Genomic DNA, 27,643 nt, shown 5'->3' on the forward strand with positions numbered 1-27,643 from the left:
TGTTATAATGTTCGAAATTGACTTGAGTTGTGTGCCCTCCAGCCATATCTCAGTTGTCGAAATATAGTCACAACTTTTAATATGATTTAATTTATCATCAGCTCTTTATCATTGTATATTTTATATTTTAATAAATACATTTTAATTATTTATCATCATACTGTTGTGTGAGTGTTCAAACTGCTTCAATTCTTGTTGTTTTTACATGAGACATTAGAAATTCGATTGACAATATTTTATGTTAAAACTTGTACATCCATGAGTATGTGTACAAATTAAAACCACATTTTACGACGTTTCGGGTGTGATACACCCATTTTCAAGTAAAATAAAAATTATACAACAGGTCTATATAAACAACAACGTTGCCATAGATACAGAATATACAAAAATAATCAATACAATATTTAAGTATAAAGTATGTGTACAATAAGTGTGATCAAACCGGACGGTTTTCTTGTTATATATAAGAGACTAGTCGGTTAGAAAATTCACCACGTTCGCCTTTAGCAAAATGTACACCTTTGAGGGATCTGAAATGAAGCTACGACGCTAACATTTTGCGCGGAAGCAATATTCGGGTATCAATAAAGAAGATTAAAAGCAATTCATTTATTTAAACATATTTCACGAAATCCTGGATGAAACAACAGCATGTTTTAGGAGCTGAAATTTTCGCGATTGTTTGCTATGCACGATATTTCACCATAAAACAAGGTATTTCTGCAGGGATACAGATATACCTACTATCTCTATAAATAATAAAGCAGTGTTGAATAAGAAGTGTTGTGTAAGAAGTGTGCAGTGTTGTGTAAGAAGTGTGCAGTGTTGTGTAAGAAGTGTGCAGTGTTGTGTAAGAAGTGTGCAGTGTTGTAAAAGAAGTGTGCAGTGTTGTAAAGGAAGTGTGCAGTGTTGTGTAAGAAGTGTGCAGTGTTGTGTAAGAAGTGTGCAGTGTTGTGTAAGAAGTGTGCAGTGTTGTGTAAGAAGTGTGCAGTGTTGTAAAGGAAGTGTGCAGTGTTGTTTAAGAAGTGTGCAGTGTTGTGTAAGAAGTGTGCAGTGTTGTAAAAGAAGTGTGCAGTGTTGTAAAAGAAGTGTGCAGTGTTGTGTAAGAAGTGTGCAGTGTTGTAAAGGAAGTGTGCAGTGTTGTAAAGGAAGTGTGCAGTGTTGTGTAAGAAGTGTGCAGTGTTGTAAAGGAAGTGTGCAGTGTTGTGTAAGAAGTGTGCAGTGTTGTAAAGGAAGTGTGCAGTGTTGTGTAAGAAGTGTGCAGTGTTGTAAAAGAAGTGTGCAGTGTTGTGCAAAAAGTGTGCAGTGTTGAATAGGAAGTGTGCAGTATTGTACAAGAAGTACGCAGTGTTTCATTTACGAAGAGCCATCGTAATATTGATCTTAGGCGAAGGAACACGTCGTTGATGAGGTGAGAATTACGACACATATTAATTATTTTTTTGTCCTTTTTTTTAAAAAAAAAAATTTTTTTTTGGAATAAGGCATTCACACTGAAACATGCTTCAAGAACAAAATCAGAAAAATTATTTTTTATCAAGAAAACAGCTCGTGAACAAACAAAAGTTGCAATGCTGTGTGTATTTAAGCCACTCGCAAAATGGTATATGACACAAATACACATATATTAAGTTGTATTAAAAATCAGATTTTATTCCAATTTGGTAGTTTACATTTCAAGTTTATACACTCATCAAGAGTTAAATAATTATTTATACAGCATAAGAATGATTATAATAACGTAACAACTTTTATATAGCAAGTAGAAATTTACACCGTACAATATCTTGAAAGATCAACTTTCAAATTTTGTGAGTATATTTATTTCTAAATCTTCTTCCAATTTAACATGCAGTTTGTATTTTGTAACTCATGTCTGACAACTTGAATTTGCATCTTTTTGTTGCTAGGATACGCCTTACATATTTTTTCAGCCATAGCTCTCTTCTCAACAAATCCTAAATGTATTAACACAAATGTATTATTTCTTAAGTGAGTAAGCATTTTCGCTGGCTGATATAAGTGTTTTCGTCAAATGTATGTTTTTTGTCAGAAGTTATTTAAAAATATTTACCTGGTAAATTACATCCATCGAAGATATTCGAAATTCTCATTTCTAAAAAAAAAATACTTTGAAAGTTAACATCATTTTATACAATATTACATTTATTTTCTATATATACATAGAAATCGCACTTACCCATAGTTATTTCATATATCAAATCAAACACACATGGACCTAACCAATAAATACATGAAAATTAATGAATAAAAAACAGACATTTACATAATACGTGTGAAAAGTTAGAATTTATGATGCATATATCCGGCCTGTCAAATTTAACGACAACATTAAACTTACAAAATAGTACACAAATGTTAACTCACTTGGTGATGTGAAAACTAAATGTTTTGGTGGACCATTGGGTAACGGTATCACCGTGAAGTTATACGAAGTGGAAAGCTGAAGGTAAGCAACTTTTTGAAAGTCTTTGTCCTACAATGTTAAAAGAAAATACACAATGGTTAAAAACATAATGTATAAACATAATGTTTTCAGTTTAGACGTAAGCATATTTTATTATTTTAAGTACTTACAACATTGTGGAAATTAAAGTATTCTTGTTGGATTTTTGATCCTTCCTGAAGATGCAAATAATATCCCCAACAACCTGAAATTGATTATTTCAATGTTTGTTACTTCACAATGGCAATCGTTATTATATTTCGTTGGTGACAACATCTCAAATTTGTTTCGCTGGTGTGAAAATTAATATCAAAGTCGACAGGTATAAAAAAACAGTAAGCAAGAAAAACTTTTTGTTCTCCATTCAGGAGTAACTGTAAAATGATTAAAATTCACCAACCTGCTGCTGAGATTCTATTAACATAAAACAGAAGAGCTAATTTTCCATTCTGATCTCTCGCAAACATTCCTCCAATTGATGCTTTACTTTTTGCACATTGTAAAGGTAAGTTTGGATTGCTCTGTAGTTGATGATAATCTTGATCTGTCAACAGTTTATCTAAAGAAATTGTATTATTTTAAATACTTTCCACACTTTTCTATCATGACTGCCACACAAATATTGGAAAGACATGGTTAGGATGTGTTAATTGTTGCAGCATAAAAAATACTTACTTGTTTTCACAAACATTTTGACAAATTGATCCTTCGAAATTTCTAAAAAACGAAAAACTTTAACTTAGCATGGGATTTTGGTAAAATTGCAAGTGTGAAAATTTTAGCATAAGAGAAATTTCACCTTTGTTGCCATCTTGTCCATTTTTATGCTAAATGGAAACGACAAAATTAGAAATATGTATTATATAGTTCAGTCATAATAACCACAAGAAGAATAAGTCGTACAATTATTTCCAAAAACAACAAACAAGTTGAATACCTACCAGAACAGATCCAGATGTTGCATGCACGAATATGAAAAATAATATATTTGCTCCAACCATTTTGTTGTAAGAAAAATATTCACTTGATGTTACACTGTAAGCTTTTAAACCAGTTCATGATTGCGACTTGCATGTGGATGAGTTTATATAACATTTCTTGATGCGGAGGCTGATGAATTTATTGTTATGTTTTTAAAAGAAAATGCCTGCGCTTTTAGAACACATGCAATGACAGTTTCTAAGGACGTCATCTATGTTCCCTGTTTGCAAGCTGCCTACAGATTCTGCAGATCTTCTCAATAACTGCAGCTGCCTACACATTCTCAATAAGTTGAGGTACATGAATGAGTAAAGTCTAAATATTATTACACACCCTCCCCCACGTCTTTTATTTGACCACACTAAGTTTCTATGCGGGGTTCCTTGTAATAATTATTTTCTCATACTAAAATATTAATGCTGTATGTATAATTTACATTTTCTGGCTCTATCAAATATCGTAATGCGAAGGAGTGTGAAAAAAATATAATGGCCTTAACAAAACGGTCTGTCCACACCCTTGTCCCCAGGCTTTTTTTGTCTTTTTGATATGAGAGAAGACTCATATCAAGGAGTCAAAAAATCCTGGGACGAGGTTGGGTGTGTCCACGCTACCGCTAAAGTTCCATCTATGACTGTTAAATGCACGTCGCAGCAGATGAATTAGACAGGAGATGTGACCCTATGAATATTTGTTACGTGATTTTTTTAAAAATACATGAAACCTTCTAAAAGTTTATTTGAAACGTTTAAACAAAAAGTGAAACAGTAAAATTAACATTCCCAGATTTTATGCATAATTGGTGAAAACAAAAGATAAATTTGCTTTGAAATTTTGTACAGTTGCTGATAAACTGGTTGTTTCTAAAAATACGTGTGTATTCACCATTAAGTTGAGAAATAACGAACTTGAGATAAACTTTTTATTGGAGTAGTATTTTCAGTGTCTTCGTTTTTTTCATTCCAATAGTGGGGGAGGGGGAAGATAGTATGGAGGACCCTTACCCTTGTGACGTCTTTTTTGTCCTTAATGAAATAAATTTTCGCAAGAATTTAAATTTGCGTTTTTGCGAATCTAAATTTGCAATTTTTTTTAATTTCGCGAGAATTCAATTTCGCGAATGAATAGTTTCAATTACTTTCACGTGAATAAATTTTCGCGGATGGCCAATTACTTGCATTTAAGGAAACCCGTTGATAAGAAGGGGACTGCTAATTGCTTATAAAATAACGAGCCAAATATTTTAAAACCTACACCGGGGCATCTTTTCGAAAAGCATGAATTGCTACGGTAGGTTTTCGTCCAGCTAATAGTCGAAGAGAAAATGTCCGGTCAAAGAAAACCGTCTGATGACAAGATACAGAAACCAGAAAACACTCAATCCACAATTAATCAATCAATGTATTATTTAATTAGTGTATTCTTGATTATTGTATTTTTTACATTGCAATCAAAAACTTCATTTGCAAGATTGTAATTGCAAATGACAAAAATTGAAAAAAATTAGCGAGAACAAATTTTCGCAAATTGCGACAGTGACAAACATTTCGCAAAAATTCCAAAAATAAGATTTAGCTACTCCATTCGTAACGGAATTTATTTAAGCAGACGAATACAGTAAACCTTGGATTTGGAATAGCAAAAGGTTGGCGACCGATTTTAGTTTTCTTTCGCCGGTTTTGTTTGCACACTAATTTTTACCCCGGCAACATTGTCCCGTTAAAATGACTACAGGTCCACAGCGCATTTTCAGTCGCGAACATTTTGTAATTTATTTATTTTTTTTACTAAAAAAATTCCTCTAAATTGATGGAGAAGTTGTTTAAGATTACCAGAAAACTTTGCTAAAATATCACAAGCAATTGTTTGATTTTATTGTCAAACTCTTACTTAAAAGTCAAAAAAGTAAATTGTTATTAATTGTTACTTAAAACCCATAGTAAATTGTTATTCAGTCCTATATGAGATTTCTTATATATGATATAAAGGATCACCTTAGAGACACGTAAAGACCATCTGTCAAAACCAACATTGGTCAATATTGCACATAAGGAACATTTGTTGCATATGTCTAATATTATTCGAGTTGCTTGGTAATCTTTCAAAAAAAATACATGTGGTCATTAAATTTTAACGTTACTTTGACGTAACGTTGACGTTTTTAACGTTACTTTCACTTGTAGTAACGTTAACGTTACTACAAGTGTTTTTGTTTTTAAGAAGAGCCTCGAGGCGGTGACACACGATCTGATTAATCGTATTCGATTTGTCGAAATTATATTGAGCATTAAAATTAAATCGAAACTTAACAGGTGGCAAGGTGATGATACACGATTCAATTATTCGAATTCGATTTATCGAAATATATTGAACATTATTAAAAACTGGACAGATTTTTGATAATTTCCTTTCGATAAAATGTCTTTAGGGAGTGAAGACAGAGTTGAACTCGCTGCTGTTACATTTATTACTACAACTACTAAAAATTTAAGAAAACGTTAGAAACTGAGTGTGTTATTTGTTACTTCTCCGTTAATAAGCTTCATTCACTGATAAAAATCTCGTTGATTTCTGGTTTATCCTTTTTTGACGACATGATGTGCTTAAAGTTCCTCTACTAATGTTCATTTTTTATATAGAGACTAACATTTTTTTATACGCACATTTGATGTACAGATTTTAAGCGTTTTGATTGGTTAAAAACCTTTCGATTATTCGAAAAAGTTGAGCCGGTCCAAATTTTAAAAAATCGAATTCGAATTTCCCTCCTTCAAACGAAAAACATGTATACGACATTAACAGCCAATATTAAGGTTTAAAAAACGGTTCATATGACACCAACAGCTGCACAGCCTGCAAAATACAAAACCATACAGAAAAATACTAAAGCATAAATCAACTCGATAAAGTTAAACGAAATAGGATAGACTAAAGTTAGCAAATATCCTGTTTTTCCAAACAGTAAATAGATAGCTGACAATAAAGTCACTCGTTTTGACGTCATCCAGAGTTTCGGTAGTAAAACGGATTCATCATTATACCAGCTGATTGAGTGAATGGCAACGACGAGGTGAAGGAAGAGTTTTTTAACAAACACATTTCCATTAACAGAACTCAAAAACAGGAGCAGCATACTCCCCATCCTGCTCAGCTGCCACACAGCTATCACGTTGGCTTCATCAAAGTGACGCAGTAAAACTGGAGACAGTCTGTTGCCTATCATAGCAACAGAGTAACGCAACCCAAACAGCAGAGAAAGATTCCAACTGCTTATTTTGTAAATTTCGCCATATTCCTGCAACGTCATTGTTGATATCTGCCAGGTTAACCTCACCAATAACGGACAAAAAAGTATAATCGCTATTGTTATTGTGTTTTCACCCGTTGTTTCTTCACACTCTTTTGCGTTCGCTTGATCGTAAATGATTGCAGTTGATTGGCATCTAGGGACACATAATGTTGCGATAATAGCAATGAAGAACAAAACTGCTACAACTAAGGTGGGTAGGGTTGATGTTGTTATGCGTTTGGTAAACAGAATGAATGTGAAGTCTCTTGGTAAGAGTCTCAGTAAACATGCAGTGAAATTACCTGTCAAACATGCGAAATAAAACCTACTTATTAATTCAACTTGCTTTTTCTTCTCTACCAAATGTTTAACTTCTGCAAATAGTATTGGTTTCAACTCCTTAGATAGACCAGCCACCATCAAGCTAACAAGTGCGACATATTCGTTCTGTGAGAAACTGTAGCAAATCAATGCAACTATCTTCACTGCCATTAGAGAAACTAACGTTGAGATTCTCCAGCCGGTTTTATCCACAAATAGTCCAACAATCGGATCAAAAACAAAAGACGAAATCCAAAATAGACCGAAACCAATACTAAAATCTTTTTGGGCGTTTTTCGCATTTATGTCATTAACGAAGTGACTGAACAGAAAAATAGCATAGACCGTTCCCTCTAAGCCGATCACAAAAAACAAATATGTTAAAAGACAACGATATGCTATATTCATCTTGTGTGTTAAATATCTTTTTTATCGCTCAAAACACTTCCTTCCGTACTAACACTTCCTTGCATGTTTCAAATGACTTTCGCTGTTAAGAGGTTTTTTACACTGTCCCAGAAGTCATTTGTTCATGCATCGACGCAAATTCGTTTTTTTTTATTTCAACCACTTTGGTTTGTTAATCACAAGACCTTTGTTTAATTTCATAATTATGCGTAGTAATTATTTATTTTTTTATGTTGTTATTAAGTACTATTTGTGTGCCCTATCTTTTTAGCACATTGCTAAGGAAGCTTGTTCTTGTTTTGTGAGATACTGCACCTATCTTGCACTCTCTTGATGGGGTTTCCAACAAAGGGTAGAAAAAAAGAAAAAATAATATTTATTTACAATTATTATATTTGAGGCGCGAATAAAATAAAAATGATATCGTATGAAATAAAACAATGATTTGAAGATCGCCCAACACAAATATACAATCCTTATTATCTAGCTGCTTAAAGTACCTGTTTTATGACGTGTTATCAGAGCTTTACGCTAAGTTCATAACGTTATGAATTAGTTACACGGTTTTTTGTATCAGGAGGAAAGATATGTTAATTATTAAGAAGCACGTCAAATCTAAAATTTTTTAAAAACAAGCAGGAACAGCTAATCCTTAAAAAAACAATAAATATAAAATTCAAGAAAGGGTTCATTATTTACTAACCTTATACATCTACACAACATTTCAGGCTCATCCAAGTATTAATAATAACGATACAACATCTCAGGCCAACGAATTTGCAAAACATTTAGAAGAATTAAATTGTGCAGTGCTCAGAATAAAGGTACTTGTGCTTCGTAAACAACTGTATATAATAAAGATATATGCACAACAGTATGTGCACGGCTCACAATTAAATTTTTACGTAAAAAACAGCAGTTCAAAAAGTTCAGTGGTTAGGTACAAGAATGAAAATATATCTTTTAGTCTACAAGTAAAAGTGTAGTAGAAAAAAAAGCGATGTATAAAAAATGAATTGAAAAAAAGCACGATTATACATGTTTTCTACTGTCATGTGAGCAGGTCATGTGACACGATTTGCAGTCGAACAAGATTTAATGATATTTATTCTACGTCTTTCTTTGGTATGTTTTGAATAATTATAAAATGAATTTTGATAAATATAGTTGAGTGTGTTTCGAGTGTGCCAGACCAACCCTCACACTCAGCATTTTTTTTAATAATCCGCCTGCCAGCTTTGCGTCACGACCTGGCCACGAGGTCTCGGAACTCCGCTACCTGGACTGTGACTTCTTCGAGGACGAGCCGCCGATTCACTAAAATACAAAGCGGTGAATAAATAACATGAAGTGGGGATTAAAACATGTTTGAAATGATAAAACTTTTTATTCTCCTCACCTTTTTACAGGTAGAGAGCCAGTGCTTCTTCTGACCTGCGGTATACCTTGAACTCGTGCTACGGCCGACGGTTCTTTTGGCCTCCTAGGAGATGGACTCGAGTCTTGAACAGGGGCTGGTCCCCTCCTGCGAATAACTAAAAACAAACAAATAGTATAAAGCAATGCTACTACCCTTAAACGTTTTTACAAAGAAAGTACAATTTTTTCTTACCGGCTCCTTCTCCTGAATTAGGCAAATTAACTTTAAAACTTGCGTCTAAGAGAAATAAATAAATAATAAATAAATTGCGTTATGCCCAGAAAATTCTTAGCTGTTAGAAATATACGGAATACAGATAAGTCTGCTTACAGTGGACAAATTTCTAAGGGTCCTAGCCTAATACCGGTCAGATTGTTACAGAAAAACATTGTAAATAAAAACAAATTACGGCGAATGTATGGTCAGTATGCTTAAAACTGCAATTATGTTGGGATATTTTAATTTCCACGCGATATCGAAGCCAAATTAAAGAATGTGAAAAGAGGAATATTTAAAGTTATTAAATACAAAAATAATATTATCACATTAAAAACAATTGAAAACCCAGCCATATTGTGTGTAAATGAGAACTGAATTAAGCGTTAACTTTACTAAATGAGAAAAAATAGTGATACGAAGTCCATAATTTTAAAATTAAACCAATTTTCGAATGTACTGAGCCTATAAAGCTGGTGACCGCTATAGAAAGGTTGTATTCAGTGACCATTACGTGATTTACCTCCAGACTTGGTTTGAAGTTCAGACGCCGAATGTGACTTCCCTAAACCGCCTGGACCACGTGGTTTTAGATTATTAAAACTCCCTGGTCCGCGCAAACGCACTGCGCCCACTTGTTCCGCTTGTTCGGGTGCCTTTCGGCGTTGTACTGAAAAGTGGAAAAAACTCGTGTTATGAGGTCGCACAACATTCATTGTTGTTGAATGCAAAAAAATATAAATGCTCTACATATACCTGGCTTGGCGATGTTACCGACACCTCTAGGAGAAGCAACATCTAAAAGTATCAAAACAACCTTAAATGGCGCGCTTAAACAATAAATTTCGTTTTGGCGCATCATAGCCTTAAATTTCCGGTTTCACTCAGTCTTTAAAGTGACTCTTCTACTTACAGTCCCTAAATAAATTATTTACATCGAGCCGAAAAAAATTGTTATTAATCTACTAATCAGTGACATAATTTAGTTTATCAAGTCAGCGAGGCGGATATAAAAATCGTTGAATTAGCTTAAATTTGGAAGGTGAAATACAAATCATCAACTAGTTTGTACAGTCAACAACAAAAAAAAAAACAATTCATTAACTGAGTTTAGAGGACTAACAAATCAGTTTGTCATGTTGAATGGTCAACAGCAGCCCGAGGAAAGGCTGACTGTAAAAAGTCTTCAAAAAAAATAACGAAGAATGATTCATTTTCATTTACCTCTGACTTCTCCAGACTAGATTGCACATTTTTCAGTCTTGCGTATGTAAAATTGCACATTAACAAATTCGCTATCTTCACTATTCATCTTACCTGGTGTGATTACGAACAACTTAACACGCTGTATTGAACTAATCCATCCTACTCACTGATTATTTGAACAATTTAATAACTTCACCTCCTTCATAAATTTATTCGGCGTTTTTTTTTCAACTTGATAAACTTAATTAGGACACTGATCGTGTTCATTTTATTTAAAACATTATATTAAGTAATTAATGTTAATTATTTTACAACACCTTTATTATCCAAAAACTATTTTTGAAAAAAAAATTACCAACGGCACGGAACGCGCGGAAATCCTCTTCTATTATGACGTCACAGCTAGCAAAAGTGATTCTATGTTTAGTGTGTGAAGTCTGTCGGGCTAGCAAGTAAATTAATATACTTTATATTTATTTTAACTATTTAACATTACTTTTAATATCAATTCATTTAAATTTATTATTTAACCTGTTTATAACTAACAGTAATTATCCCTTACCTCTTTTGGCTCCTCTGGGTACAACAGGTGCTACAAGAGAGGAAAAAAACCAAAAAATGTGAAGAGGTAATTTTCATCTCACTTTTAGAATTACAAATAAAGCACCACAACCAACTTACCGTGTTCGCTGAATTCTGCATCGTCAGGTGATGACATGCGAAAATCTGGAGATAAAATGGAAATTTGAAAGGAAAATGTTTTATATTTTGACTCAATAGACTAGGTGAGTTTTAAGGCATGCTCCAAATTAGAGGAGTTTCTTAAATGGAATTTACAATGCAGTTAGAAAAAATGAAACACCAAAGTGAGAAAAAATATTCGCCCACAAACCTGTGTCATCACGTGCTAAAAAGAAAAAACAAAACACATTTAATTCCATTGTTTTGAATCGTCAGTTTAAATCAAATTTGCCTATTAAGTGCGGCAAGATGTACTGCAAGTTAACAAGGTTAAACTTACTTGGTCCTTTTCTTGGTCTGACACCACCAGTGGGCTTAGCTGAATCAAAAAATACAACGGAGTATAGTGTCATTGTCCCTTACGTTCTTATCTCAGATGTAAGGGTAGGGTAGAGAAGGAAAACATCAAAATAAACAATCAACATACCGACAAGGTCGTCATAATCGTAATTTTCTCGAGCACGTGGAGTAGCAACACCAAGTCCTAAGTGGACAGACGTTTATAAATAAAAAAATGGGTTATGGAAACAAAATTGATGTAAAAAAAATGAATCGGATATTCATCTCATACCTGATCCACCGCGTTTCACGATAGTTGGGTTTGGTGCCACCTGAATCCTACTTCTGGCAGAACTTTGTGATGCTACAAGAAAAGTGATCACACAATTTAATAAAATTTGACAATAGAAAGATTTCGTACCGGCCAACACCGAAAGTTAAGTCGGCCTAAGTGGAGACGAAATCAGTACTTGTACTCGTACAAACAGATCGCGCTGATTAAACAGTCGAAATTGGAGATGAATACTGTAGATAAAAGCACTGTTGTTGCAGCCTCTAAGCTTTCCCATTTTTTAATATCATTCCTGACACAACATAAAGGAACGTTTGGTGTCAAATATTTAGATTGCATTTTCTAGTTACTGTGCCAATGTTTGTGAAATCTTATTCATCATGGAGATTGCAAAATTTGTCCAAGGTAGCTAACAGAATGTCATGACAGTTAAAAGAACCTAAAACATAACAGAAAGAAACCCGGCAACACAAGCTTACATTTATTGAAATCGATTTGCATTGGATGTAATTCTTCATCATCGCTCCAATCAAGTGAAAAAGTCCGTTCAATCGACGTATCAGCTTTTGTTTTACGGCCAGGATCTGTCCACGCGTGTCTGTCTCTGCTAAGATTCAGTAATTGCGACGCTATGAAATGAAGAAAAGTTAAAAATGAAGACCTAAATAAAAATTCTATCATTATGTAATATATTAAAAGATCATTCAAAGTAGCATAACGGTAACATTAAATAAAATATTGGTGAGGATAATATAAAGAGAATTTTCACATTTCTTCTGGTCTGAAAGCAGAGTAGGTGAAGGGTTTAAAATGGGAAAGGACGTAAAACAAGGTGGGCAATAATACTAAACCTATTTGAGGTGGCATATCATGATAGGCACGAGGTTCTGGGTCAGAATCATAGTCATCTTCTGGTCGATAATGGTTTGTTACGTCTTCAAGGCTAACATGCTCTGAACCGATAGATAGTTCGTCATCTGAAAACATTCACAATTAAAAAAGTAAACGTGCAATGGAGATCCTTCTGCCGATTAGTTTTTAATTTTAAGCTTCCACCTGCATAAAAATCCAACCTATCAGTCCAATACATATGCTGTTAAATGAATATTAGCAGTGCACTGAGAGTTGATAGTTGACTTTTCAAAGTCAAAACACATCTTAAACGATAACAATATGTCACAGACATGCTTACTTATAAACACAAAGACATGGTGCATTTTAAAAAAATTATCTTTAAAAATACAACATTTATATCAAATGTAGAAGTTTACGAAGGTGTGTAGAACATAAATCTCCAAATACCGTAAATAATTAAAAAGACAACTATAATTCACAAAATCATTTTTGTCTCCGAAGGTGTGTATTTGAAAGGTGTAGAGAAAGTGTAGCGGGAGGGGAAAGGGGGGGAGGGGAAAGGGGGAGGTATTTCAGCCTGGAGACTTATTGATTCACATTGTAGAATTTTTTAATAATCCTGGAACTTTACTTGAGAGGATTGGCTTTCCAAAATTTGGGGCTTTTTTGATTATTTACTGTATGTATAAATTCACATGAAATTGCTAATATTTTATTCAATGTTTAATTCCACGTATTAATGTTTCTGATTACGTCATGTTCGTATGTTATTTAATAAAAACCTGAAAATTAGCATGCATGCATCAAACTAACAACATCTAATTAAGTTTAAAGTTGACAATTAGAATCATTTACCAATGCATTAGTATATACTATTCTATGCATGACGATAATTCTGAGTTTCATTTAATTTTTATGACTTTTTAAACATGTTAGAATAACAATAAATTAAGAAGGGATATAATTCTATGCATAATTATTTTACTCTGAGCAAGTCAAACAACTTCCATAAAGTCAGCACATAGATTTATACCCCCTTGAAAACAGTTTAGTCGGGTTAGTTAGAATAACTTACTTGACAAGTTAGTCCTGTTAAACGAATTCGAACGGTTTTTGGCTAAGAAGAATAACATTTTACAATATTAATGATGACATTCATGCATGTAGTGGTGCTCCTTCCTCTTCCTCTTCGTTACAACTTATAACAAGGAAAGGATAACATTAAAATTCATTAACAAGTTTTATCAAACACAAAAAAGCTTTAAAGTTTAAAGCAATACTTTTTCAGCTTTGGGTTGGGCAAGAGGCATTAGAAATTTTTTCACCGGACAAATGCCAATAAAAGGACCGTATAAAGCCTCAAAAAAAAATGACTCAACCCAAACCTGATATGTATTGCCAGAACCACGGTTAAAATCTTGGTGCAAAATACAATATGTAAGAGTGCAGTTTAGGGTCTCCCTTTTTGTTTATTAAAAAAATTTATTGAAAAAAAAAAGAAAAATGTTTTTTACCTTCATCATAATCCCAGTCAAGGCTGAGCACACTGTTCATACTACCAAACTTATTTTGTTTAGAAATTCGTCGAACCTCGCTACTGTCTTTACGATTGGATAATTTTTGATACTGACCTATGTATAGGGGAAATAAATTTATAAAAAGAAAAAACTATTTTACTACACACAATATAACTGCTCACACAGTATACATAAAACAACTGTATTAAAATTATATTTCATTTGAATATAAACCTTTTCGGCTTTCAAAAGCGATAACTTCTAACTTAGCTGACAACGATCCTCGAACTCTCATCAGTTCAGGTGTTGAAGTATCATCTTTAAGCCATTTTTCTGGACTTCTTGATGGACCAGGTGTTTGGAACTTCTTAGGAGATTCAAATAACCTAAAATAGTATTGTAATGATGATACACATAAACTTTGATCTTCAAAGGAAAAAAAGTGGACATATTCAAAGTTTGTTGTCAGGCTTTCTGACAGCATGTGCAAAATGTCAAATTCACCAATGTTGCACACCGGAGAGCAAGCCCAAACCAATTAAATGGGCTTTTGCTGCACATGTGAAACAATATATCTAAAAAAACCTGTATAGCACAGGTTTTTTTGGGTATATTGTTAATAATATATATATAAATATCTATCCACATAATTATATCCTCCATAAAAATCTTTTTTGTAAATTGACATAATGTATCCTAAGAAAGATCTAAAGTTTAAAAATACTATCTCGGCATGTTTGAAAGCCAATAAAATTTACTTTCCATCTTAAATATTGCTATAAAGGCCTAAAAAATTGCCATTGTTTCTCAACTTATACTTCCTGCATTAATTTCTTTCACGTGGACCCTTTTTTTAAAGTAATAGAAAAGGAGAAACAATAGTAGAATAGACCAACTTACCAACTATCTTCAGAATCAAGGTCAGTGTCAAATTCAAACTCTTGAACTGGTCCAACATTTTCCAAGGAGCACCGATCATTATTGTTCATGTTTTCGTCATGGCTAACTGAGTTACTACTCTCAAAATGTTCTGAAAACCCATTTTCATGTTTTTTAGGAGAAGGCAGATCATTCTCCTCTTCCAGTTTATGAACTAAGTCATGAAGTTTATTTACACTTTCCCTTGCTCCAACCTTCTGGTGCACATTCTCACCATTCACAACAATAGTTTCTACATCAACAGAACCCATATGCTGATATTTACATGAACCATTAAGTCAAATTTTCATATTAATATAGCTAATGTATGCCACTATATATTACAAACTGTGGCAATGTGTGTTTTTCTGAAAAAGTAAAAAAGAAAATAAACAAAAAATAGTATACACAAAGTATACCCCATTACCCAAATACACTTACACATGTTAATTTTTTTCGGCATTTGATGTAATATGCCGTGGTGCATTTTTGCAAATCTACATAAACAGCACCTTTGTATGTACATCACTTAGCTTTTACAAATTGAAACTTAACCACACTTAAATACTCCTCCATTTTGTTAGTATCTATTCTTTCATATTTTGAGTTTATCTGTTTTGGTGCTACATAATATAAAGTTGTGTTAACCTTTTCATGGTACTCTAAACCATGTAATATTATTAGTCATCTATTTAATAGTTTGGAAATAAGCAGTCCTTCAAGCACAGGGAATGTTATTCTTTTTATTTAACATCGTTTTAGTCAAAATACACCAAATTAGTCTCAGCTGGTTGGTTGTACTCTTGCAGCTGTTTTAGGTGTTTAAACTCCTTTTGGAAAATATATTTTATTAAATAGTAGACTTAAAGGATGTCAAGTAAGCTCATTTAAATCAAGTCTAAGAATTTAAGATTTTTTTTAACTTACTGACGTAATACCCAAGAGGATTCAAGAATTTAAGTACATCTAGGCAAGAATATAATATTATTATCCATAAAACATTTGCATCTAAAGAGGTTCCTTAAAAAAAAAAAGATACGGATTGAAAGTTAACATATGTATAGGAAAAATGTTTCATGGAAGAGTACTAACAAAAAAAATTATATAACTAAAAGTATAAAGCATTGGGAACAATCTGGTAAGAGACGGCATCTGGGACAAACACAGATTCAGGATATAGCTCCACTTAAAATATATAGGCATGAAGAAATATCAATGTAGTACAGTCCATAGCAGAGATTTGTGGATATCCCATAATTTTTCATTTTTTCTTTCTCAATTGAAAAACACTAAAGGACAAAAAAAATCACCAATTACTTTATCCACACAATGGCCCTAAACTAAAATCACTGCACTTAGAGGTTTTCATGTTTACTGCAACACTGTTAATTGGGAGCCGTATGTTGGGCAAAAAATATCTTTTAAGCGTGAACACAATAACAAGTACGATAAGTTTGCGGTGGCTGGACAAGCGTTCTTGAGAGGTCGATTAGGAGAAATAATTGTTAGACATATTCCTAGAGAAGTTTTCCGTTATACTTGGTATGCTATGGCAGGAGGAGCATTTGTTAAGGATACAAAACAGAGGCCATCCCCATTACTTCAGGGTGGGCTTGAAATACAAATCAAAATGGAAGTAAGCTGGCTGAACAAACAAAAACTTTTGATTTACACAGCAAAAGTTACAGAAGTTCAATATCCAATGTATTTGGATTATGTCGACAGCTTCAAAGCTATCTTGGAAGAACTTGTTGGCCATGAAATCGAAGATTTAGATAACGATGAGGAAGTGGAAAGTGACAATGAAGAAGAAAGTAATTGCGAAGAAGCTGCTGAAAACTGCAGTGACAATGAATGTATGATTACTCATTAGTTATAATTAGTATTTCTTTTCGTTGAAAATTTATTAAAATCTAGTATCTGTCTTGTTCTTTTCAGGATAACATAGCCTTGAAATTTAATCGATGCGCGAAAATAAATTTTAATTGAGGACAAAAAATGATATATATATGATGTATATGGTAATGTATACACACTAGGGAGTTTTTAAATTTTTTTAGTTTTTTTTTTTAGATCACAAATTAAGGGTGGTTTAATTAACACGGACCAGAAATTAAGGGCGGTTTAATTAACACGGTTGGAAGTCAACCGCGTTGCGTTAATAACCACACAGCGTTAATTTTGTGTAATAAGGTATGTTGGTAATAATGTACCTAACAAGTCTTTTAAAACACACAATCATATGAAACTTGTCGATACGGAGTTCCCCTGAACTTAAGAAATCATTGTTCTTTGTTTTAAAATATAACAACGAGACATTGTCCAAATTCATTCAAAAAAATATTGAAACAAAGAATAACGTAAACACAGAAACACATTTTTAGAAAATATCAGAAAGTTTCTCGTTTAATTATACCGTTTGCCTATCGTGCACGCTAGCGAGTACTGTGTGAGTAAAATAGAAAAAATGTGTGAGTATTTTCGAAGTACTCGTACGTGCAGGATACTTGTCGCATACTCATAGAATACCCACAGAAGAAATTACTGGTACCCGTAGTTTAATACTCGTGTATAGTTACTCGTGATCGGCATTGTATTTCCTTGGTTTTCAATAATTTATGTTTGTCTACGGTAAGGTGAAAAGTATCTACAAAATATGTATAAAAAGAACATTGTTTTTTACCTAATTAAGGGGGTGTTGACAATTCACCTTTATATTTTTTAATGACTACAGACTGCTAGACGTCAAGCTGCTTTTTCCAAAGTCGCTGGAAGAGTACAAATATTCTTTGATGGTTCTGCTTTTCTCTGTTTGAAAAAAACTTGTTTTTGCTGCTTTAAAGCATGACAAGCCATATAAAGGATGGCATAATTTCCCAAATTAGGATTCGATTAGCTAGGCAAATTTAGTGACATTAGGAAATGGTTGTTTAAGCCATAAAAGTTGTACCTCAGTTTACCATAAGACACCTACATGTTTATTTAGCACTGAATCTCTCATTAAACCCATGTACCAAACAAAAACATACCATACAGTAATTTGAATTTTCAAAACTTACATTTCAACCTGGACCCCAGGCTCTTTGTCTCTTTTATAACAGGACGGCAAAGTGAGATAGAAATCCTGGAATGGAGGTTGCTCACAATCTGCATTATTCTATGTTTATAACCGCCAAAACAAAACATCTAACAATTTATGCACATGCAACAAAAATAAAAATAAAATAATAATAAAATAAAAATGGAAAATGTCCAAAAAAATCAAAGGTGTCTAAGAACTGTTACGTAAAAAGCGAAATACGCTAAAACTATATACTTGCTTTGCCATTCCAGAAGTACACTAGGGGAAAAAAGTATACCAGACATTGAAAAAAGTCCATCATTTTTTATTAAGTCATACAAAATCAGCAGTTCAGTCTATTGTATACGGCAACCCTTTCAAAGTTATACTCAAAATATAAGAAACCAATAGTTGACAACACATAAAAAGAAATATAAAAACTTGAATCATTTGTTATATTGTATATCTACCGAAATATTCCAATCCAAAATATTAAAAGAACAGTTTGCCTTACAGACCCAAACTTATAATTTAGAAAATCAAAATCAAGGAAAACTTTATGTGTCAGGAAAGCAGTACAAACGTGCCATGCGTGATAGCAATGCAGCGTTTTCAAATTTAAGATTTAAATATATTTCAAGCAATCGTAACGTAACAGATGTAAGTATTGATTTAAGTTTAGGTTTTAGGTTTATTATAACATCAATAAGAACAACAACACTGAATTCATACACTCTGTAGGATTAAAAACAGTATATAACAATGGAAAAATTACTATTTACAGTTGATCTAATTTTTTTGTAGAATATACATGCTGTTTTTATAAGAATAGTGTGTTTTCGTTTTAGCCTTCATGTTCTTAACAAATGTTTATATGTAAAACAATCAATCAAGCTTAGACATATTCTTAGGATATTCTTAACTTCTGACCAATTTTTCAGAGTATATTCTTACAAATTAATTGCTTGAGGAAAATATTTTCTGGCTCAAGACACAGCAAGAAACTTAATATTTAAGGAAAAATTTAACTCTGAAAGTTAAAACGGCTAAAAATGGTTATACACCCAAATTCATTTCTCTACCAAATAATCTCAACAACACACCTGCTTTTTTTTGCGTTCTTAGTAGGAAGTTTACTAGCATTCTCTGGATAAAAAACAGTTCAATCAGCTTCTCACTTTAAATATTAAACTTCGTTTTATCCTGAAGAGAGCGAATTGGAAGCGTATACAATTTTTTGATACATACATCATACATACATTTTACTCGTTTCAGCCTCAATATTCATAACTTTCTTAACAAAAACTATCCTAATTAATCTTAAAAAATGTCCCTAGCATGGCTATGGCCTGAAAAATATAATTTTCTTAATAAAATAAAGCTTGCTATAAGTCACTTGGCTATTTGTAGCGCCGTAGATTAGTGGTTATAGCTCTCGCACTCTGTGCGGGAGACTGGGGTTCGATTGACGTCGGTTCAACATGGGTGAGTGAATGTTACCATAGCCCTGGGTTAACCCAAGCCATGTGAGGGAAATTGGGGAGATGGCACATTGTGTGGGCCGTTGGATATTGCCAGGAGTGTCTAGTACAGCGCAGGCCCTAATTGGGTCTGTGTAGCGTAGCTCAAAAAGAGCATTAAATACTTTAGGACTCTCCATCTAAGTCAAGGCCCATCCTGGTAATAATAGACAGAGTATATCCCTCGATATTTGTGACGCTAGCCATGTAACATATGCACTTTTATATTAAGAACAAACAATCGAGATTGGACATATTCTTACGATATTCTGAACTTCTAACCCATTTTTATCAGCATTATATATCTTAAGGCTTTGTTTTTCTAGAAAAATTATATAATTTTTTAAAACATGCTAAATCCAAGGTGTATTGGAAATTCATGAATTACAACCTGGCACAAGGTCTGGGGGTTTAGGAATGCTTAAATGTAAACAAAGACGTGTGCCAGAGAGGCAATAAATCTTTTTAAAAAAAGAGCCTCTCCTTGTTAGTACTTCTCTTATGCGGATTTAAAGTCCAGCTTACACCATTTGCAGAAAAAATAATTATGGCTGCGCTAACTCCAAAAAGCGTATTGAGTTGAGGGAGATCGTCAATAGTTAACAAAATATTTTTTGTGAAAACCAAACAAAGAAGAATGCAGCTGATTTCCAACGCAAAGAAGTTGTGATTCCTTTTGTAACGCGTGTCGCATAATTATTTTACACCTTTTGGGAAAGAATTGGAAAATATAAAAGATCTTAAGCAATCAAAACAATTACTAGCATTCTATTAACATTTCAAAGATAAACAAACCAAACCACCCTCCTGCTGTCAAAACGTAACTCCGCCGCCATCTTACATTCAAAGCTTGTTTTCTTTTTTACAACGACCGTAAAGTAAGCGAACACGGCCCTGTTTGCAATCTGTTGTTTTTTTTCGCGATAAAAAATAATGACACTTTTGTGGCACATCTCGTGTAGGGATTGTTGCCTGATGTCGGATGAGCTATCGACAACCTTGATAAAATACGATATATTCATTTTTAATTAAATAGGAAAAAGTTACGGAACCGTTTTCATTGTACATAATCTCTTTAACAAAAATCGAAGCTTATTATTTCCAACATTGGCTCCACTAATTTTTACGTTTTTTTGCCATAAGTAATTTAATATCGTCCTCGTTCCCAGACCCCTTATCTTGGAGAGCTGTGCGAACGAGAGCGTGTTGCATCAAAACTATTACACATATTTGGTCTGTTATGGATTTTTGCTAAACTATGTGCTGGACATGGATTACACCTATTCGTGGCGGACAGAAAACAAACCGTAACTATTAGAAACATTCCATGTAAATACTCTTTTTTTTCTCTTAAAGTCAAGAATAAAAAGGGAACAATTGTATGTATAGTGTCGTAGATGGATATTTAGAGCAAATTTATTGTTGTTTTTTAACCTATCGACTTGACATAAAAATGTTTTTCACATAAAGCCGCCTTAAAATTTTGTTATAAAATATGTCTAAATTCATATGTCTGTCCTTAGAAAAGAAGACTAATTCCGAGGACACTTAAAAGAGCTATGTAGCCCAGTCTCTACTCTAAAATAAATTTATTGGCTCTTATAAGAACTTTCACCTATGTAAACAACTGCCTGAATTGCTCTGTTTGTCGAAGAGAAGTGCTGGCTATATATCTTTAAAACGTAGAGTTCAATAAACATTTCTACTAAGCTTTTTTTTTATAAAATAATAGTGATGTGGTATTATAATTCAATGTTAATTTTCTTTGAGTTAAATTAGGGATTTGTTCGGATGCGGTTAATAAAGTGAATACAGAATTTGCTTTCACGAAGATAAAAAGAAAAAAAGGAAGGCAGTGGATATGTTTTCTTTTTGTTGCATCATTGAAATCGCAAGATCTTTTATCTAAAACTGAAAGATTGGAAATTAGTTTTTGTACGTCTCGTCTTCAAGCGATATAGCCTAAATTATTTAATTAACAATTCCAATCGTTCTTGATAACATAACAGGCAGGAATTTTTTGCTCAAACATTCTAAGCAAAAGTTTTGTCCAACATCGTCTTCTTCCGACCAAAACACGTTTATTTCACAAAGAAATTTTTTTGAAATGTCATCTTTCTGTTTTTGTCATGTAATGTTTTGATTTCATTCAAAAAAGATTTGTACAATTAAAAGGAATCATTGGACTAATGTTGATAGCTCTGATTGAATTTTCTTTTATTTAAAAACTGTTGTATGAAAGGAATACAGGTATTTTATTTTCTATATTTTCGTTGTTCTTGTTGTTGATGTAAAAGGATAACACAGTTTTGATAAACAAAAGTTTTCTTTGTGTACCACCCTGTACCACTCGGTATTTTTTTTGCGGTTTGTAGTCGTAAAAGCAAACTTTAGTTGGGCTGAATTCTGTGGGGTTGTCAACCCCAGTTATGTTATTTCCACACGTGAGAAGTGGCTTATGTGCATAATTATATATATATAGCTTATGGTGATAGATTCTGAAGTTTGTCAGTTAAAAAAACCAAAGGTTAGACAGCAACAACTTTGGTTCCAGTATATCTTTTCTTTGTCATCTTTCGGATCTTAAAAATAAATTGTAGGTTTATCCTTTTCACGCCGTATTTCGCAGTGCAACTCATTGTTTACATAATCACATAAAAAATAGAAGACAAAAAATTAGTTAAGTTAAAACGGTACAAATTTCTGTCCCTAACGAGAAAGTAATTTACCAATGCAAATGGCTATCTACTGTAATAAAGCAACGGAAATGAAAAGATTGATACAGTACGCACAATGGTTAATTGCACAATGATTAACCGCAAAATGTTTAAGCGAGACTTTATTTTATCATCCGCATCTTTTATATGCAACTCCATTTTTTAACTTCAGTCACAGCTGTTTAGGGACAAACTTATTCAAATATGTTTGACGTTTTTACATGTTGTTATACATGTTATTGGAGAGGCTACGAAACGATTCAATCAGCTAAATCCTCGCACGTTCTGAAGAATGGCGTGTAATGAACGGACCACTCACAAGGTCAATTGTACACATTTTAGAACCACATAGATATCTAAACAACCTGTTTATAAATAATTTATTTTTCTGATGAACTTGTTACTTTTTTTTTTTATTTTTCGAAAAAAAAGAAATTTTTTTCTTCAATGCTATGTTACTATAGCTTTAAGAAGGTAATCAATACCTCTAAAAAGATTGTAAATCATTCTTGTTGCTTCGATTTGATTTATGTGCACTAAACTTGTGTGTTTCTATGCAAAACTTCAAAGGATGTAGCTAGTTTGTTTAAAAAGTTTGAAGTTTATTTTAAAAGAAAACCTGTAATACGGACATACGATGTTAAAAAAATTATAAGATGCTCTGGGGACAAGCTGGTGGTAATGCTGACATGATAAAACAAAATTAAAAAGTTGATCTGGCTTTAAAAAGTAACGCTGCTATTTTTTTTTATACTTAGCTCATAAGTGTATTATAGTTGACACAGATAATAATTTCTTTTATTTTCTAATTTCAATCTAATATCTTTAACACACTTTCTTTAACCCGTTTAGGCCAGCCTCGATCCCAGGACCTAATCCTATTTCTTAAATGCAGTTTTGAGAAGGCATTACTGCACTGCGTTTGTTTTAATATTGAGTATATTCTTTTTGTTTGGAACAACTTTAAAAATTTGATATTGAACAGTTGAACAGACAATTTTTGATAGGATTATTCATCTATCTTGAATTTTTCTCTGCTAATTAAAATTATCTTGCTCGTGTAATCTATTATCGTATATAATTATAATATTTAAAATCGAAGATCTGAGTACTAAATTAATTTTAAGAAAATAAATTTTAATTCAAGGTTTACGCCCTTTAGAATTAAATGACATCAAGCACACAAATGCATGACTATTTAGTAGAAGTTTAGTGATCTTGTTACGTTTTAAGTGTCACGGATTTGCAAGAATATTACTGCAGGACTCATGGTGAACATCGCGACTCGGCAAAAAAATGACTTTGTGTGTTAATTTTTAATATTATTTAATATTATATATAGTATATATATACATAGCTATAGTATATTTAATTTATATTGTTTTGCTAGAATACCATAGAATCTAGACCTATTTAAAATATATTGAATGCAAATTTAGACGAAATTGTATGTGGTATTTTTAGAGTTAGATTTGGTTGACATATTATACGGAGAATAAAGTTGCAAAGTGAAAGTTTTTTGATCTGGAAGTTTTTTATACAAATGTTTGAATAATCTCAATGTTACAACTTTTTTATAATTTCGCAATTTCGCCAGATATCTAAGCCGTTTAGGATTTCCTAACTTGTATTTTTATCGTTTTAATAAAACTTTAATTTTGATATGGTAAATATCGACCGATATTTTGCTTCAATAAAATAAGTATGAAATGTGTTGGCAAGGCTTCTTTATGCATTTTGGCGGAGTGTTATCTGTGGGCACAGCTAGTTTAGATAATCTGTTATTAATTTGAAATTTTTTTTGTCAATACAATCACACAGGTTTGACAGTTACTACTTTTCGTGTTTTTCTGATTCTTTTAGCGAAACTTTTGGAAACTTCAAAAACAAAATGTCAACTCATCAAAAGAAATTTTTAATCATGTTAGTGCAAGGAGGTTTTCTTAATGGGATCAAAAATGAGAATTACTACATCGTCGTCGCTCCAATTAAGTTGTAAATTTTTCGACTAAAAGTCGAAAATAATAAAAATGTTCTTTAGCTATTAAATCTAACCTTTATCGATTTTTGCTTTAACAAATGACGACTTTTTTACTTTGTAGCTAGCATGTCATTCCATTACATTGTAACATATTGTAAAGCTAAAGTTTATTGACCTCTGTTGTGTTTTATGAATTAAATTTGAGTCGACTAAATTCTCCAGGTTTTTTTCGTGCAGAGTTATACTAAAAAGTTAACCTCTATTCTTACATATTTAGGTTACAATTGGTGTTACGTTTTTTAATATTTTACAACCAATTCACATTTGAACTACTTTTTTTTATAAGCATGCTTTTTTTTGACCCAGCCTCAGTATGCTTAGAAAAAAGGTGTTTTTAGGCTTAAATTATGCTTAATTTTTAGGATTTTTTAGCGTAAGTGTACTTATAAAAAAAGGGTTTAGAATGAGGCAATATGATCAGTTTCTGAAAATTCTTAAAATGCGATCGGCGATGGAGTACATAAGCTTAAAACGTAACTCTAATTTACGATGGCCCCTATGGCTCACTTCTCTTCCAAATCAAAATCACTTCTCTTCTATATAACGAAACACTTCTCTTCTGTATTTTGACACTTCTCTTCAGTATTTTGACACTTCTCTTCTGCACTTAACACTTCTCTTGCATGTGGCTCTTTACAACTTGAATTCTAAAATCTGGTCCGCAATTTTACACCATTGGTCCGTAGCTTTAACCTTTTGTGAGGTTTATTACACGGGATCAGTGCCCTCGCCATGTGACATTTTTTCAACAAGAAAAAGGTCTGATGATGGTACTGAAAACTGTATTTTGGATGCTGTTGAGATTGCATTAAGATCTCAGCATAATGACGAATATGCTGGCACTGGCAGTTTTATTGTTGGTACATTCCCAGCTAATCAAAGAATCAAATCTTTTTGGTCACAACTTTCAAAAGACAGACCAAGTTGGTGGAGGTTATTTTTTAGAGAACTTACAGACTTAGGATTTTTGCTGGTGATGCACTCATTGCTGAATGTGTACGCCACTGCTTTATGGATTTGATCAGAAAGAGCCTTAATGAATTTGCGATTCGTTGGAATCAACATCTGTTAGCACCAAGCAAAGGTGCTCCCCGTAGAAGGCCTGATACATTGTACTTTGTTCCAGAATTATATGGTTGCGAGTCCTATCTGTACCAGATCACGATAATGAGCCTGAATTTATTGAGTTTGCGGAAACAGTTCTTCCAATGGAGGGTTTCTCCAAACTTAAGCCAGATACAGCTCATGAAGCTATTGATTATTATATCGCCTTGATTTGTGCAGTAGAAAGATATATGTAATACAACACCTGTAACAATGTAAAATGCTTGGATTTTAGAAATATATATATCTTGTTTTTTGAAAACCACGAGTTCTTTTCCCAATAAACATCACAATGTTTATTGCTGCAAAAAAAAAATATCTTGGTTTTTGTAAACCACGAGTTCTGTTCCTAACAGACATCACAATCAATGTTTATTCCCGGACAAAGTAGGGTCAATTGTAACACGCAAAACGTCTAGTTTCGCCGAATCGCAATTATAAAAGTTCAAAGTTAGTGGAAACTAGATAAAAAAAGCTATCTCGTATTACGCTTCTGGAACCGTATAAGAATATAGCTTAAAATTTCGCAAAGTTTCTCCCGCGAAAAATCTAATTTTGTAGGAACGTTCATATGCCCCCCCGTAAGAATTTATGCAAACTGTACTGGGTCCAAAATTTCCTATGCGCAGGGCCCGGGGTGTGCCATTTATTCATAAACAATATTTGAATAAATTCATATATTAAGGACCAGATTCGGTCTGGGAAATTTTCCAGCTTATGGAAGAGAAGTGTTTCGCGCTTGGAAGAGAAGTGTTTCGAACGGAAGAGAACTTTAGGTATCAAAGTAGAGAAGTTTTTTATACAGAAGAGAAGTGTTTTTATACAGAAGAGAAGTGTTGTTATACAGAAGAGAAGTGTTTTTATTGAGAAGAGAAGTGAGCCATAGGGGCCATCGTACTAATTGTGCACTCTCTGAAATCATTAATTTTGTTATTTGTTATTTTCTTGTCAGATTATGCTAAAGATCGAAGGTTCAGATTATGCTTGTCTTTTACTTAAAATTTGAGGGATTTTCAGCCTGTGCATGCTGTTCATTCTTATAAAGAAAAAAGTGTAGCCGTGTGCAGACGTTGAATACAATCAAACTGAATCTGTTTAACGTATCTTCTCAGGACATGTCAACATGATGCAATCGACGTTTCATTCTGGTTTTACTGACACTGTGCTGTTGTTTAAAGAATGGAAAATTTCAACGTCTGGAGGTATATATGTTTATTTTCTGCTTGTACATAAACTGCTTCAAGTTTTATTACATTTTTAACGAATCTTCTCCTGGATCTCATTCGAATATGCATTTTGACAATTGATAAAGAAATTCTTTTCTTCAAAACCATGTCCTACAGAAAATTTTATCCTTTAAAATACCGATTTTAATTTCCTAATTTAGAATTTCTTCTATCACTTTTATTCATCATATCGATCACAATCTGCGCAGAAGGTTGTCGAGCATACCAAACGTTCCTAGCATACAGTTTAAGCGTCAGACGAGCAAACAATGAAAGTCGAAAGGTTACTTTAACACGTCGAACAAGGTGAGTGTTTATGTATCAACGAACTTTTCAAATCTAGTAAGAAGTGTGTAACAAAATTAAAAAAAGAATCACAATTTTCTGATACATCGTGTACTCACTCTGTCGTCTAATTTTTCATATTTCTTAAAATGTTATAAATTTGTTATCGATTTAAGACGTTTTTATAAATAACGAATATTAAACACTAATCCAATTCTCCAAGGATTAAGCCATTGTTTTTTATGAATCAACTTTAAACTTTTTTTTTAATTATAGAATATACCGTCATCTCCTAGCGACCGTTGTATACGTTTTTCAACTGACGTTCGCATACGTCATTATGTTGTGCGTCATGACGTTTCAGGTGTACATACTTGTCGTTGTTTTAATCGGCGTCGGACTAGGTTATTACCTATCCCAACCAGTTATTTTGAAAGGCATCGGAACATTATATATAAAAGTTAGTAACCAACATGAAAAAATAGCGGGAGAAGAAAGCGAAAAAGTATTGCTCACGGAAAATAACGAGGACATATCACTGCAACCGCTGTAGAAGGCTACCATGTAAAAGTTTTTATAATCTATGTACTTAGTTTACTATGTAATTTTAAATAATCTTTTTTTTTGTTATGAAGAAACGAAAGCCATTCAACTAACCACGCCCTTGTTCCTTACTCCCATAGTAAGGCATGAAGGTAAGGCGTCGAGTTACAACGTCGAGATGGTTTTTAATTATATATCTAAAACTTTTGGCGAGATTTGGCTTTATGTTAGTG

At 32.9% G+C, this 27,643-nt stretch overlaps 3 protein-coding genes across 9 annotated transcripts; 1 reads left to right on the forward strand and 2 right to left on the reverse strand.

The window, feature by feature from the left end:
- Positions 1 to 877: 877 nt before the first annotated feature.
- On the reverse strand, positions 878 to 3,765 carry LOC130655349 (uncharacterized). The gene is made up of 9 exons (XM_057458093.1): positions 3,412 to 3,765; positions 3,270 to 3,297; positions 3,146 to 3,187; positions 2,871 to 3,029; positions 2,602 to 2,675; positions 2,392 to 2,500; positions 2,204 to 2,242; positions 2,078 to 2,119; positions 878 to 1,961 (listed from the first exon to the last, which is right to left on the reverse strand). The coding sequence occupies exons 1-9, from the start codon at positions 3,469 to 3,471 to the stop codon at positions 1,831 to 1,833; spliced, it is 684 nt and encodes a 227-aa protein (XP_057314076.1). The 5' UTR covers positions 3,472 to 3,765; the 3' UTR covers positions 878 to 1,830.
- On the forward strand, positions 2,132 to 27,617 carry LOC130655352 (uncharacterized). Of its 4 annotated transcripts, none has more exons than XM_057458099.1 (4): positions 2,132 to 2,473; positions 26,469 to 26,558; positions 26,744 to 26,888; positions 27,144 to 27,617. In XM_057458099.1, the coding sequence occupies exons 2-4, from the start codon at positions 26,480 to 26,482 to the stop codon at positions 27,418 to 27,420; spliced, it is 501 nt and encodes a 166-aa protein (XP_057314082.1). In that variant the 5' UTR covers positions 2,132 to 2,473; positions 26,469 to 26,479; the 3' UTR covers positions 27,421 to 27,617. The 4 variants fall into 4 exon arrangements, with proteins under 4 accessions (XP_057314082.1, XP_057314079.1, XP_057314081.1 ...); XM_057458096.1 differs by having other exon boundaries at positions 2,137 to 2,473; positions 26,309 to 26,558; XM_057458098.1 differs by lacking the exon at positions 2,132 to 2,473 and adding an exon at positions 19,924 to 21,744.
- LOC130655344 (uncharacterized) lies at positions 7,845 to 15,302 on the reverse strand. 4 transcript variants are annotated; one of them, XM_057458086.1, is made up of 18 exons: positions 14,896 to 15,302; positions 14,230 to 14,381; positions 13,993 to 14,109; positions 13,554 to 13,595; positions 12,475 to 12,600; positions 12,103 to 12,252; positions 11,624 to 11,695; positions 11,480 to 11,536; positions 11,333 to 11,371; positions 11,204 to 11,218; positions 10,993 to 11,037; positions 10,874 to 10,903; positions 10,667 to 10,756; positions 9,862 to 9,903; positions 9,629 to 9,775; positions 9,082 to 9,126; positions 8,869 to 9,004; positions 7,845 to 8,786 (listed from the first exon to the last, which is right to left on the reverse strand). In XM_057458086.1, the coding sequence occupies exons 1-18, from the start codon at positions 15,183 to 15,185 to the stop codon at positions 8,687 to 8,689; spliced, it is 1,695 nt and encodes a 564-aa protein (XP_057314069.1). In that variant the 5' UTR covers positions 15,186 to 15,302; the 3' UTR covers positions 7,845 to 8,686. The 4 variants fall into 4 exon arrangements, with proteins under 4 accessions (XP_057314069.1, XP_057314070.1, XP_057314072.1 ...); XM_057458087.1 differs by lacking the exon at positions 13,554 to 13,595; XM_057458089.1 differs by lacking the exon at positions 12,475 to 12,600.
- Positions 27,618 to 27,643: the final 26 nt, after the last annotated feature.

The sequence above is a fragment of the Hydractinia symbiolongicarpus genome, chromosome 8, assembly GCF_029227915.1.
Source record: "Hydractinia symbiolongicarpus strain clone_291-10 chromosome 8, HSymV2.1, whole genome shotgun sequence".
In the NCBI taxonomy this organism is placed as follows: Eukaryota; Metazoa; Cnidaria; class Hydrozoa; order Anthoathecata; family Hydractiniidae; genus Hydractinia; species Hydractinia symbiolongicarpus.